This window comes from Myxocyprinus asiaticus, chromosome 34 (assembly GCF_019703515.2).
Source record: "Myxocyprinus asiaticus isolate MX2 ecotype Aquarium Trade chromosome 34, UBuf_Myxa_2, whole genome shotgun sequence".
NCBI classification, from domain to species: Eukaryota; Metazoa; Chordata; class Actinopteri; order Cypriniformes; family Catostomidae; genus Myxocyprinus; species Myxocyprinus asiaticus.
In genome coordinates, this window is record NC_059377.1 from 10,845,789 (window position 1) to 10,858,100 (window position 12,312).

The following is a 12,312-nucleotide window of genomic DNA, read 5'->3' on the forward strand; positions in this document are numbered from 1 at the left end:
CCCAAAAGCAGCAATCCCCACACTAAGGGTGTCCGCCGCTTCAGGGGGCTTTATACTACTTCCAAAGACAGTACATAATAAATGGTGCAACTGTAAATATCTGAAGAATTGAGACCTCAGAATCCCAAATTGCTGTATGATATTATGAAAAGATATGTTTCCAAGCGTAGCAACATCCCTCTCAATCCACTCCATCCAGCAGAAGGAGGACTTATCAATGCGTAATTTAGGGTTCAACCATATGCTTGAGGCAACGTTCAGATAAATATCCAAATTGAACATGCGGGAAACCTCTGACCACACTGATTGCAAGTGCGAAATGACAGGATGAGATTTTATCTATCTGGGCAATTTGGTAGAAAGACTTTGTTATGGTGAAATAAGGGCAAGGGCCTCTTGTTCAATGCAAAACCAGGGAGGGGCCCTCTCCGGTGGGAGCGACCAATGTGCCAAATGTCTGAGACCAAAAGCATAATAGTAAAATAAAATCTTGGGGAGACCTAACCCACCTTTGTCAGCTGGCCTGTGTAACTGACTAAAATGCATCCGAGTACGTTTACCATTCCAAATAATGGATTTGGCTATACTCTCAAATTGTTTAAAACAAATGAGGGGAACTTCAATGGGGAGAGACTGTAGTAAGTAGTTAAATTTTGAAATACAATTCATTTTTATAACATTAACCTTCCCAATCATAGACAAATGTAAAGAAGCCCACCTGTCCACATCACTCGAAAACATCCTGGTTACTTTCCTAACCTCTGTTCCCTGATGGAGAGAACGAGACGTTGTGTCGATGTAGTGACACTAGAGGTCGCCCTTGGGAGCCCCGAACACCTCTGATCTTTGAAAAAAGGCCAATGGGAATTGGCGAGTGGAATTTGCATGCCACTCCCCAGACATACGGTTATAAAAGGAGCTGGCTCACAACCACTCATTCAGGTTTTGTGCTGAGGAGTCGAGACAAGGTCCCAGCCATTTCAGTGGGTAGTTCAGTGCTGTGGCAAGAGGGACATGACGTCTCATTCCCTCCATCAGGGAACGGAGGTTACGAAAGTAACCAGGACGTTCCCTATCTGTCACTCAATCGATGTTGTGTCGATGTAGTGACACTAGGGGTCCCTATACAAAACGCCACAACGACTGAACTGTGTTACGTGGACTGGCAGTGTGAGACGGGCAGACCGCTGTGTGCCTCATAGCCAGCGCACCAGGCCATCATGTAACCTCCCCTGATGCTCCTACAAGCATCAAACAGTCCCCTGTACTTCAGGTATAAGTAGACTGCCCAAAAAATGGGGACAGGCTAGCCCAGCCGTGACCTCGTGTCCGCGTCGGGGGGGTGTCACTCCCAAGGGGAAGACACCGCAGAGACCACACCCCGCCCGGGGTATTTGAGTGGAAATACGTCACATGGTCTTACCGAGTTTTGTCGGAAGTATGTCATGTGGAGAAGTCCTGTGGTAGGTCCTACCTGAGGGGGGAGGAACTCTACAGACAAGGTCACCAGGGGCAGAGGAAACTCTGCCCAAGGAAGACGCAGTTTATCAACAGGGAAACCATTTTGCGGAAGATACATCACACGGGGTTACCTACGGGGAACCAGCGCATGTGGAGCACCTACCCCAGTACAGGGCCTAGTTAGCACATGTACTGGGCCAGCAGTGAGTTTCTCCGCAAACCCGCCTGCCACAGGGCTAAGGAGGAAAGTCATCCAGGGTCCACAACTTTGCAGACACGACTGGGAGTCAAAGCGCATGTCTTCACCTAGGGGAGGGGAAAGGCACTATGCGCAAGCGGTAAACCTGGCCAGCTGTCCCAGAACTTACCTGTTCGTACCTGAAAACACACGAGGCGAAACTGGCTCAACCCGGAGATTATAGAATCGCGCAAAGGTGTTGGGTGTTGCCCAGCCCGCTGCTCTGCAGATGTCTGCTAAAGAAGCACCATTGGTCAGAGCCCAGGAGGCCGCCACACTCCTAGTAGAGTGGGCTCGTAGCCCCAAGGGGGCGGCACGTCCTGGGCGTGATATGCCATAGCAATGGCGTCAATGACCCAGTGGGCAATCCTCTGTTTGGAGACAGCGCTCCCTTTCCACTGTCCGCCAAAGCAGACAAAGAGCTGCTCAGAGCGTCTAGAGCTCTGCGTGCGATTCAAATAGATGTGCAAAGCACATATCGGACACAGCAACGATAAGGCTGGGTCTGCCTCCTCCCGGGGCAGCTTCGCTTGCAGGTTCACCACCTGATCCCTAAACGGGGTCTTGTGAACCTTGGGCACATAGCCCGGTCGGGGTCTCAGGATCACATTAGAGCAACCCGGACCGAACTCCAGGCACGTTTCACTGACAGAGAACGCCTGCAGGTCCCCTACCCTCTTGATGGAAGTGAGCGCCATCATGAGGGCAGTCTTCAAAGAGAATGCCTTTAGCTCAGCTGATTATAGGGGCTCAAATGGAGCTCCCCGAAGGCCCCGAAGGACCACGGAGAGGTCCCACGAGGGGATGAGATGCGATCTGGGGGGGTTTAACCTCCTAGCGCCTCTCAGGAACCTGATGATCAAATCGTGCTTCCCCAAATACTTAATGTCTACTGCATCGTGATGTGCCGATATAGCGGCTACATACACCTTCAAGGTGGAGGGGGACAGCTGCCCCTCCAGCCCCTCCTGCAAGAAGGAAAGCACTGATCCAACTGCGCATCTCTGGGGGTCTTCGCGTCGGGAAGAACACCACTTAGCGAACAGATGTCACTTCAAGGCATACAGGCGCCTCATAGAGGGAACCCTGTCCTGAGTGATAGGTAGGCCACTAAGGTCTTCCATGTCCCATCCAAGGGCCAGACGTGGAGATTCCAGAGGTCTGGTCATGGGTGCCAGATGGTGCCCCGTCCCTGAGAAAGAAGGTCCTTCCTCAGGGGAATTCGCCGGGGGGGCTGTCCCACTTCCCTTAATGGGGAAATGCGCGAGGTGACAGGGACAGACCGAAGGGGAGGACCTTGTACTGGCATGCCTGGCCCTCGAAAGCAAACCACAGAAAGAGTCTGTGTTGAGGTAGAACCGAGATGTGGAAGTACGCGTCCTTCAGGTCTACCACCGCGATCCAATCTTGATGCCGGACACTAGCCAAAATGCACTTTTGCGTCAGCATCTTGAACGGAAGTCTGTGCAAGGCCCGGTTCAGAACTCACAGGTCCAAGATTGGCTGCAATCCACCGCCTTTTATGGGTATGATGAAGTAGGGTCTGTAAAATCCCTTCTTCATCTCGGCTAGAGGAACAGGAGCCTGAGGCAGCAGCGTTCTCGCCTTTCACCGAAGTGAAGCGGACACCGTTGAACCTGGGCGGGTGCCTGGTAAACTGAATCACGTAGCCGAGTCAGTCAGTCCTGATCAACCACTGTGACGGGTTGGGGAGCACGAGGCACGCCCCCAAGCTCTGAGCGAGGGGGACCAAGGGGACAGTCGCATCGAACGTACCGGCGGGTGGTGCCTCGTGACGGGGCGGAGTCTGAGGTGCCACGTCGAGGGGGCTGGAGTCCCGACTTCATGGCCGTGCTGAGTCTGGGAACATCGAAGCACTTACCTGGCTGCGGATACCCACCATAGGGCCAGTCAGGGAGGGGGGAGGAGGAAAGTCGTCCCCGCAGTCCGTCAGAACTGGCCTGGCATGGGCGTGTATGTGCCACAGCTGGGCACGAATGGGGGCCGCCCCTGGAGCGCCATACCTGCCATAAAGGAACGGTGGCTGGTGGTTGTGATAACGACGGCCATGAGCACCGGATATGTGACCCAGGGAATGAGGAAACTGCTCCGGTTGTGGGCGGTGCTATTGCCGTACAAGGCGGAGATGCAGCCAGTCAGGATGCTTTCTACAGTGCTGGTATAGAACCGTGTGAGGATGTGGCGGTTCATTCCAAACTTCCTAAGCCGTCTCAGGAAGAAGAGGTGCTGATGAGCCTTCTTCACAACGGCCTCAGTGTGGACGGACCATGTGAGTTCCTCAGTGATGTGGGCACCCAGGAACTTGAAGCTGCTGACTCTCTCCACTGGTGCTCCATTGATGGTGATGGGAGTGTGTTCTCTATCTCTTCTCCTGAAGTCCACCACAAGCTCCTTTGTCTTACTGACATTGAGGGAGAGGTTGTGCTCCTGACACCAGTGTGTCAGAGTCCACCGGGGGATGGAGTGGTCTGCTTACCATCTCTAGGCCTGCAGCAAGTCTCCAAATTACTGGGTCACCCATGAGACAGGTGGCATCTGCTTCCTGCGGGTGGCTCCACGCCGGGGCTGGGCCGCAGGGGCAGGCTGCAGCGGAGCTGGTGTTGTTGCGGCAGAAGGACGCCCTTGGTGACGAGCAGATGAGGTATGAGGTCTTGAACCGCGCCGATGCAGGATGTGCTGAATAGCCTCCGTCTGCTGTTTCACCACCTCGAACTGCTGGGTGAAGTCCTCGATGGTGCCGCCGAACAGGCTGACCTGGGAGACGGAGGCGTCAAGGAACCGTACCTTGTTAGCTTCCCACATCTCAACCAAGTTGAGACCGGGTCCGGGCAGTGAAAGTTGCCCGCCACGACCTCGTGAGCTCCTCATACACCTCCGGGAAGAAATGGACCGAGGCAGAGCACGGCCGTGAGCGGCGCTCCGGGTCCAGGAACCAATCGTCAGGCTGCGAGGGTTCAGGTGGGGTGGAGGGTTCCACTCCAGCCCGACACACGCAGCCGCCCGGGCAAGCATGGCTGCCAGCCTCGCGTCAGGCTGCGATTGGGCGACCGCACCCGAAAGTGGGAGCCCAGTCGAGGCCTCAGCGTTAGACTGGACAGCCCGCTCTCCGATGCTGCAATCGAGAGCTCATCCACTTCGCGAGTGCCGAAACGAGATCACAAACTCACCCTGAGACTAGCCGGCAGTCTCATCCCAGTGGGGCAAATGAGCATACTGGGGAATGGGAGGTCCGTGGGGAGTTACCCGGCAGAGTGGCTCCCATTGGGGTCCCCAAATCGCCCCCAGTGCTAACTGACGTGGCCTCAAACCAGTAGGTAGTAGGACCGAGGTGGGGAGCCTCTGGGGTGGTCTTTCCCTCTAACAAAGGAAAAACTGCAATGTTGCCATGGTCATGCTCTCGCATTGAGAACATGACCTGTCCATGAACGCTGTCTCCGTGTTGGCAGAGTAATTCAGCTCGCTGAACACAACCGCTCGGCTCTGAAAAGAAAATCTTAATGAGTGGTTGCGAGGGGGTCACGTGACACCATGCAAGTAGCAGACATGTGAGCAACGAGCTCTGCACACTTTGCTAAATTTTTAATTATTTTCATGTTATAATCTGGTGAAATTTGACACACCCAGTTACACATTTGCTCTTTGATGCAAAACATGGCAAAGAAGTCAAAATCCTCGGGCTCTGGAGACATTAAAAGACACTTACGTGTTCAGGATGAAAGCCCCGACAAACCTACAGACCGGGGACTCGATCTGGATGGCGCAGCGGGAGAGGAGATCCAGCGTCAGTTGCCCAACATGTCGGTGATGCTGACGAAGGTTCTTGCTGACTTGGAGGATATCGCTGTAATACGTTGATCGATTATGGTGATGGAAATAAAATTCTCTGAGATAGTTACAAGAGTGACTGATGTTGAGAGACGAATCAATTTTTTGGAATCTTCGGAGAGGGAATTAACCGCTAATCTGCCCGTGACCAAAGTTGATTTGGAACATCTCCTTGAAAAGCTTGAAGACCTTGAGGATAGAAGCCGCAGGAATAATGTTTGAATTGTTGGAATTCCTGAGCATGAGGAGGGCAGAGATATGGTGAAATTCCTAGACAAGCTCTTCCCAAGTCTGCTCGACATAACAGGCCACAAGCTGGAAATCGAGCGAGCTCATAGAGTCCCAGCTCACAGATTTGCTGAGGGAGACAGGCCCCAATCGATTCTGGCCAGATTTCTGAGATCATCCGATAAAGATCTGGTGTTGCGCCAGGCAAGGAGCAAAGGGAAGCTTTCTTGGAAGAACCATAATATTTTCTTGTTCCTGGACTTTGCGAACTCAACAAGAGAGAAATGCGATCGGTTTAAGGAATGTAAGAAACTCTTACATCGGCGAAAGATCTCATTTGCTCTGATGTTTCCAGCCAAACTGAGAATAAAAACGAAGGTCGGTCGCAAAGTATTTACATGTCCCAATCAGGCAATGTCTTTTATTGAATCAATGGCTGAGTAAACCATTGGATGTTTCTCATGTGAGTGGGTCAACTTGCTGTACTTACTCTTGAGGAAGCTGGGTGACATTTTGGGTTTTTTGCATTGGCTCCGCCATGCGGCTGGAGCTTGTTTTGAGAATAACACTTTTCCTTAAAGAAACTTTTGCACTGACGAAAGATTACATTTGCATGGAAGTTCCCGGCCAGATTGAGAGTAGACACTACAGATGACCACAAAATATCTACATGCTCACACAAAGGCTGCCTTTTATAAAGTTGACAGATTATGTAAGTCATGGTATATACTTATATGCGGCTCCGAGTGAATTGACTCGACCATCCGGGGAACCGGGATGCCGGTTTTGTTTCTTTTTTTGTTGGTTCCGCCTAGCAGCTGGAGCTTGTTCTATTGAATAACACTCCTTTGGAACAGCTGTGGATTAATCTGTTTGTTCTTCATGCTTATTCCTCCTGCTGGCTGAAGTTTGTTTTGAGTTTTTTTACGGGTAATTGGAAAGATTACGTCATCCGCTGAACTCATAACAGCCGGCTCACTGAACATTCGTCTGTCTGTCCAAGGAATCTGAACGGTTTTATATCAGCTGGAATTTGTTTTGTGGAAGATCACACCTTTGAGACAGTTCTGTGAATGAATCTACACATTCTTTGTGTTCATTCTTCCTATTAACTGGGTTTATTTTACAAAGTATTTTCTGTTATATAATTTTGCCTCACAAATTTGTGAGGCAAAATTGTGCAATCCGATGGCAAATTTGTCATGGGGGCTCGTGGGCGTTCATGGACCTTTGGAGTTTAGAGGGATTGTCGCCAGTTGGCGCTTTCGTGCGCGGGGTTTATGTGCACGTTTTTCTTTTTTCTGTTTGTTTTGTTCGGGGGCAAGTTCGGGGTTTGATTGTTTCACTAATGGGGAATGTGGCATGTAAATATTTTGCAGCCATCCTTAGTATCTATTCTCAGTTTGACTGGGAACATCAGTGCAAAAGCGACCTTCCGTTGATGTAAGAGTTTCTTGCATCCCTTGAATCGATCACGTTTCTCTCTTGTCGAATTCACAAAGTCTGGGAACAAGAAAATGTTGTGGTCCTTGGGGATTTTGAATTCTTTGACATGTTGATTTCATAGAACAGTTATGTAGCAGGGTGTATCGAATCTCACCGGTTTAAGACACCAAAAGAATTAAAAACTAGCAAAGTGCGCAGAGCTCGCTGTTCACACATCTGACCCTCGCATGGCGCCACGCGACCACCAAACTTTCTGCATTTTTACATAAAAAAAAAAAAACAAAAAACATTATTTAGTATTTTAAGTGATTTGCATCATGGGGACACTAGAAATGTCCTCAGAAACCACATTTATAGCATAATACCCTTGTAATTACCAGTTTGTAACCTAAAAAAAATGTCCTCATAAACCACCCCAACCCGCCCAAACACACACACACACACACACACACACAGCTTCTGTCAGGCAGAGTTATGTCTTTAAGTGTCCTGTAAAGTCAAACAGAATCTGTGAATAATTTGTCTTGGAGGTTAGATACCTTTGAAACCCCTTAGGGCTTTTACATAGAGACTAAATCCTGACAGCTCAAGCTCTCTTCAACCATCAGCTCTGCTTCAGTCCTGACATGTAAATCACAGTTTTACTTTAAAGATCTGGAAAATGTTTTCAGCATATGTTAACAACAGCCTTTTCTCCTCTGACAGCACCCCAAAATTATAATTCTGTCATCACTTACCATGCAGTTCCAAAGCCATACACCTTTCTTTCCTCGGTGGAAGACAAAAGCTTGACAGCTTCTGGTCACAGTCAGTGTTGGGTAAGTTACTAAAAAAGTAATCCACTACATATTACTTATTACTTCTCTAAAAAATTGTAAACAGGTTTCTTTACTGTATATTTCATAAAAAAATAATAACATTACTTTTAAGTTACTTTCTAAAACTCTTTTCTCAAAAAAACTTGTTTTTCCGCTCAACAAATTCTAAATAATATCTATTTTCTCCTTATTTATTGTCATACACACCACAACTGTCACAGTAATGCAATCAAACTGTCATGCCCTCACTGGTTTCTCCACACCACAACATCATCTGCTCCAATTCCCTGGGCTATTGAGCCTCGTTAACCTGCACACCTGTTCTTCATCTCTGTGGCAAGGAGGAGGGTGGGGCTAATGATTAATCAGGCTAATCAAGCCGACGAGAGGGATAAAGGCTGCCGGAGGTGGCAGTTCGGGATAGAGAAAGCTACAGGCAGCTGCCCTGTATGTGTTTATGTTTGTGTGTTTTTGTTTAATTAAATATTACTTTGTTGCTTCATCCTGCTCTCGCCTCTTCCTTTCCCCTTTTACCCCTGTTACATTGGTGCCGAAACCCAGGAAGGAGGAGGGATGCACCGTAGTAGAGTCTTCTCCACTATCATCCACCCCAAAGGAGCGGAAATAATTTGGAATTATTTCTGTTTGTTTTCCTTCTTTGTTTTGGGCATTGTGCCATTGTTGGTCTATGCTGTATTTGGATCAATAAATCCCTGTGTTTGGGTTCAACTTACATCATGACAGAAGACTAGACCGTAACATGGACCCAACGGGAGTGTGGAGTGGGACATGGTCGTGTGTCTGTCAGTGGGGAGAGATGAAGCAGTAAGGGCCATCACCTGGTGATTGTTGATATTAAACATCTGTGTCCCATTTCAGTGACGGTGGAGACGGGCTTTAAAAGAGCGGCAGAATGACAGACCGAGAGGGAGAGTCTGAGGCACACACACCCTGAAGTGGAATGCTGGAAAGCAGTTTAGTGTTGATATAAGTTGTACAGTCTATTGTTAGTAGAGAAGCTGTGTGTGCAAAAGAAAAGAGACTGGCTGGTAAGCAGATTTTGAGTTTGAATTGTGAGAATAAAATCTGATTTACCTGGACTGCAACCCCAGCTCCCACTTCCTTCTTCTGGAACCCTGTTACAGGGAGTCAGCAAGATCTTTCCACGCAGGAAACGATGCTTCAACGGCATTATAGAATGCTCCAGCATATTGAAGCCACCCTTGATGCTCTGACTCGGGCAATACCCACAGCTCCACTCTCCAGTGCGACCAGCATTACATCCACCGATAGGGGTAACTTAGTTTCACCGCCTAATAATTCGTCCAATACTTCAGCTGTACATCATTCCTCTACTCCCCTGGCCACACATTTTGTTCTGGCACTCCTGAAAATTGTAATGGATTTCTTCTGCAATGTTCTCTAGCATTTGAAATGTGGCCCGACTGATTTCCCACCGAGAAAGCTAAGATAGCATATATCATCTCTCTTTTGTCTGGGAAAGCCCTTCAATGGGGTTCCACTATCTGGAGCCAGGGTGGTCCAGTACTCACTTCAGCCAATACTTTCATCCAGCATTTCCGCGAAGTGTTCGAACAACCGATGCAGAATACTCAAGCTGGGGAGCAGCTATCTAGGCTGCATCAGGGCTCCTTCTCTGTGACGGATTATGCTTTGCAGATCCGCATTCTTGCTGCTGCCAGTCAATGGAATGAGCCAACTCTACTTACTAACTATCGACATGTTTACAACTCGCTCTCCAAAGACATCTCGCTGGAGAGGATGACACAATGGGTTTGGAGTAGGGATGTGCGCCACTAATTTGACTGTCGTTTAAATGGAAGTTTTGTAACCGACTAGTCTAAAGAGAAACCAATCTTCAGAAAACAGTAAAAAAAAAAAAAAAAAAATGTTTTTATGCGACCCATTTAAAATACTTAATCTATTCCAAATCCGATGCTAAATTCCACAGAAAAGGGGCATTTATCTGCGACTTGCTTGCCTTAAATTATGATCATTGTACATTAAATATAGAACATTAGCGAATATTTAATATGCATATTTTTTGAAAACAATTGAATGAATAGTGCAGGATCAGCGGGTTAGGGGCCGGAGCACCATGTTGAGAAGGGGGTAATGTCACGCTCTCACTGGTTTCTTCACACCAGTTAACCTGTTAACCTGCACACCTGTTCTTCATCTCCTAATTAACAGCACACTGCTTATACACACACTCCACACAGTCATTGCCTGGTCTCGTCTGAGAACACATTGTCTACTCCTCTTCATCCAGCTATCATTAGAAAGACTCTCTTTAGAATTATTTCTGTTTGTTTACCTTCTTTGTTTTGAGCATTGTGCCATTATAAAATCCCTGCGTTTGGGTTCAACTTACCTCTGTTGTCATTGTCTTCATGACACAGACGTACAGTACATGTGAACATATGAACATAACTTAAATGTATTCTACTTATAATATTATTTTAGAAATGTGTGTGAAGGGATGTACTTAAAAGTAATTACCTTGAATGAAAGTCAAGAACAATAAAACGATTACAAGAATAAAAAATGTAAGGCATTACACTACCTTTTGACTATAAAAATAAATCAGTTACAGTAACAAATTACTTTGTAATCAGATTACACCCAACACTGGTCATTGTATACTTTTGTTGGAAAGGAACAGTGCTAACATTTTTTAAAACATCTGCTTTTTTATTAATATTTTTGGGTTTTTTTTTATGATGGGAAAAAGGTGACTGATTGTTCCTTGCAGGGTACTCAGCCTTAAAGGCTCCATATGGTTAGGATTAGGGTGGGGATGGATTTAGGGCATCTGCTGCCTCCCAGGAACAATCTGAGGCCCCTTTTGTTTTTTTTTTGTTTTTTTTAAAGATAATTTATTTTGGGCTACAAATTTATACAGTGGCAAAAAAAAGTATGTGAACCCTTTGGAATTACCTGCATTTATATATAAATATATCTTAAAATGTAGTTTGATCTTCATCTAAGTTACAATATTGAACAAACACAATCTGTTTTAACTACTAACACAAATTATTTTATTGTTCTTGTACATATTGAATACGTCATTCAAACATTCACAGTTTAGATTGGTAAAAATATATGAACCCCTAGGTTAATGACATCAACAAAATGTAATTAAATCAGGAGTTGGCAAACCTGGCATCCAATTAATGAAATGAGATTGGAGGTGTGGGTTAGAGCTACTTTGACTTATAAAAAGCACTCAAACATTTTAAGTTTGCTATTCACAAGAAACATCTGCTGACGTGGACCATGCCACACAAAAAAGAGATCTCTGAAGACCTACGATCAAGAATTGTTGATTTGCATAAAGCTGGAAAGGGTTACAAAGTTATCTTAGATATTCATCTCTTCACAGTTAGACAAATTGTGTATAAATGGAGACGATTTAGTACTATGGCTACTCTCTCTAGAAGTGGCCGTCCAGCCAAGGTGACTCAAAGGGCACACTGTAGAATAATCAAAGAGGTAAAAAATAATCCTAGAGTGACAGCTAATGACTTAAAGGAATCATTGGAACTGGGTAACATCTCTGTTCATGAGTCTACTATACGGACCACATTAAACAGGAATGGTGTCCATGGCAGGACACCACGAAGCTGCTGCTTTCCAACAAAAACACTGCTGTGCGCCTGAAGTTTGCCAAAGACCACCTTGACACTCCACAACGCCACTGGAAAAATGTTCTGTGGACTGATGAAACTAAGGTTGAATTTTTTACAAAGAACATGCAGCACTACATATGGCATAAAAAGGGCGCCGCATACTAACATGAAAACATCATCCCAACATCATAATTTGGTGCTGCATTTCTGCTTCAGGCCTAGACCGCTTGCCATCAGAGGAAACAATTAATTCCCAAGTTTATCAAGATATCCTACAGGATAATGCCAGAGTGGCTGTGCACCAGCTGAAGGTCAGTAGAAGTTAGGTGATGCAGCAGAACAATGACCCTAAACATGGAAGTAAATCTACTACAGAATGGCTTCAAAAACATAAATAAATAAATAAAATCTACCTTTTGGAGTGGCCCAGTCAGAGCCCAGATCTTAACCCAATAGAGATGCTGTGGAATGACCTCAGGAGCCGTTCACACAAGACATCCTATGAATATGGCTGAGCTGAAGCAGTTCTGTGAGGAAGAATGGGCCAAAATTCCATCTGAACATTGTGCAGGTCTAATCCGCATCTACTGGAAACGCTTGGTTCAGGTTATAGCTGCCAAAG

General features: G+C 46.7%; 1 protein-coding gene across 1 annotated transcript in view; it reads right to left on the minus strand.

The window, feature by feature from the left end:
- Positions 1 to 9,306, minus strand: part of LOC127425592 (regulating synaptic membrane exocytosis protein 3-like) — a 115,985-nt gene extending 106,679 nt beyond the window's left edge. Inside the window, exon 1 of the mRNA XM_051671726.1 lies at positions 9,133 to 9,306. Coding sequence (XP_051527686.1) covers positions 9,133 to 9,247 — 115 coding nt within the window. The 5' untranslated portion in view covers positions 9,248 to 9,306. The remainder of the gene's footprint in view (positions 1 to 9,132) is intronic.
- Between the last annotated feature and the right edge of the window lie 3,006 nt (positions 9,307 to 12,312).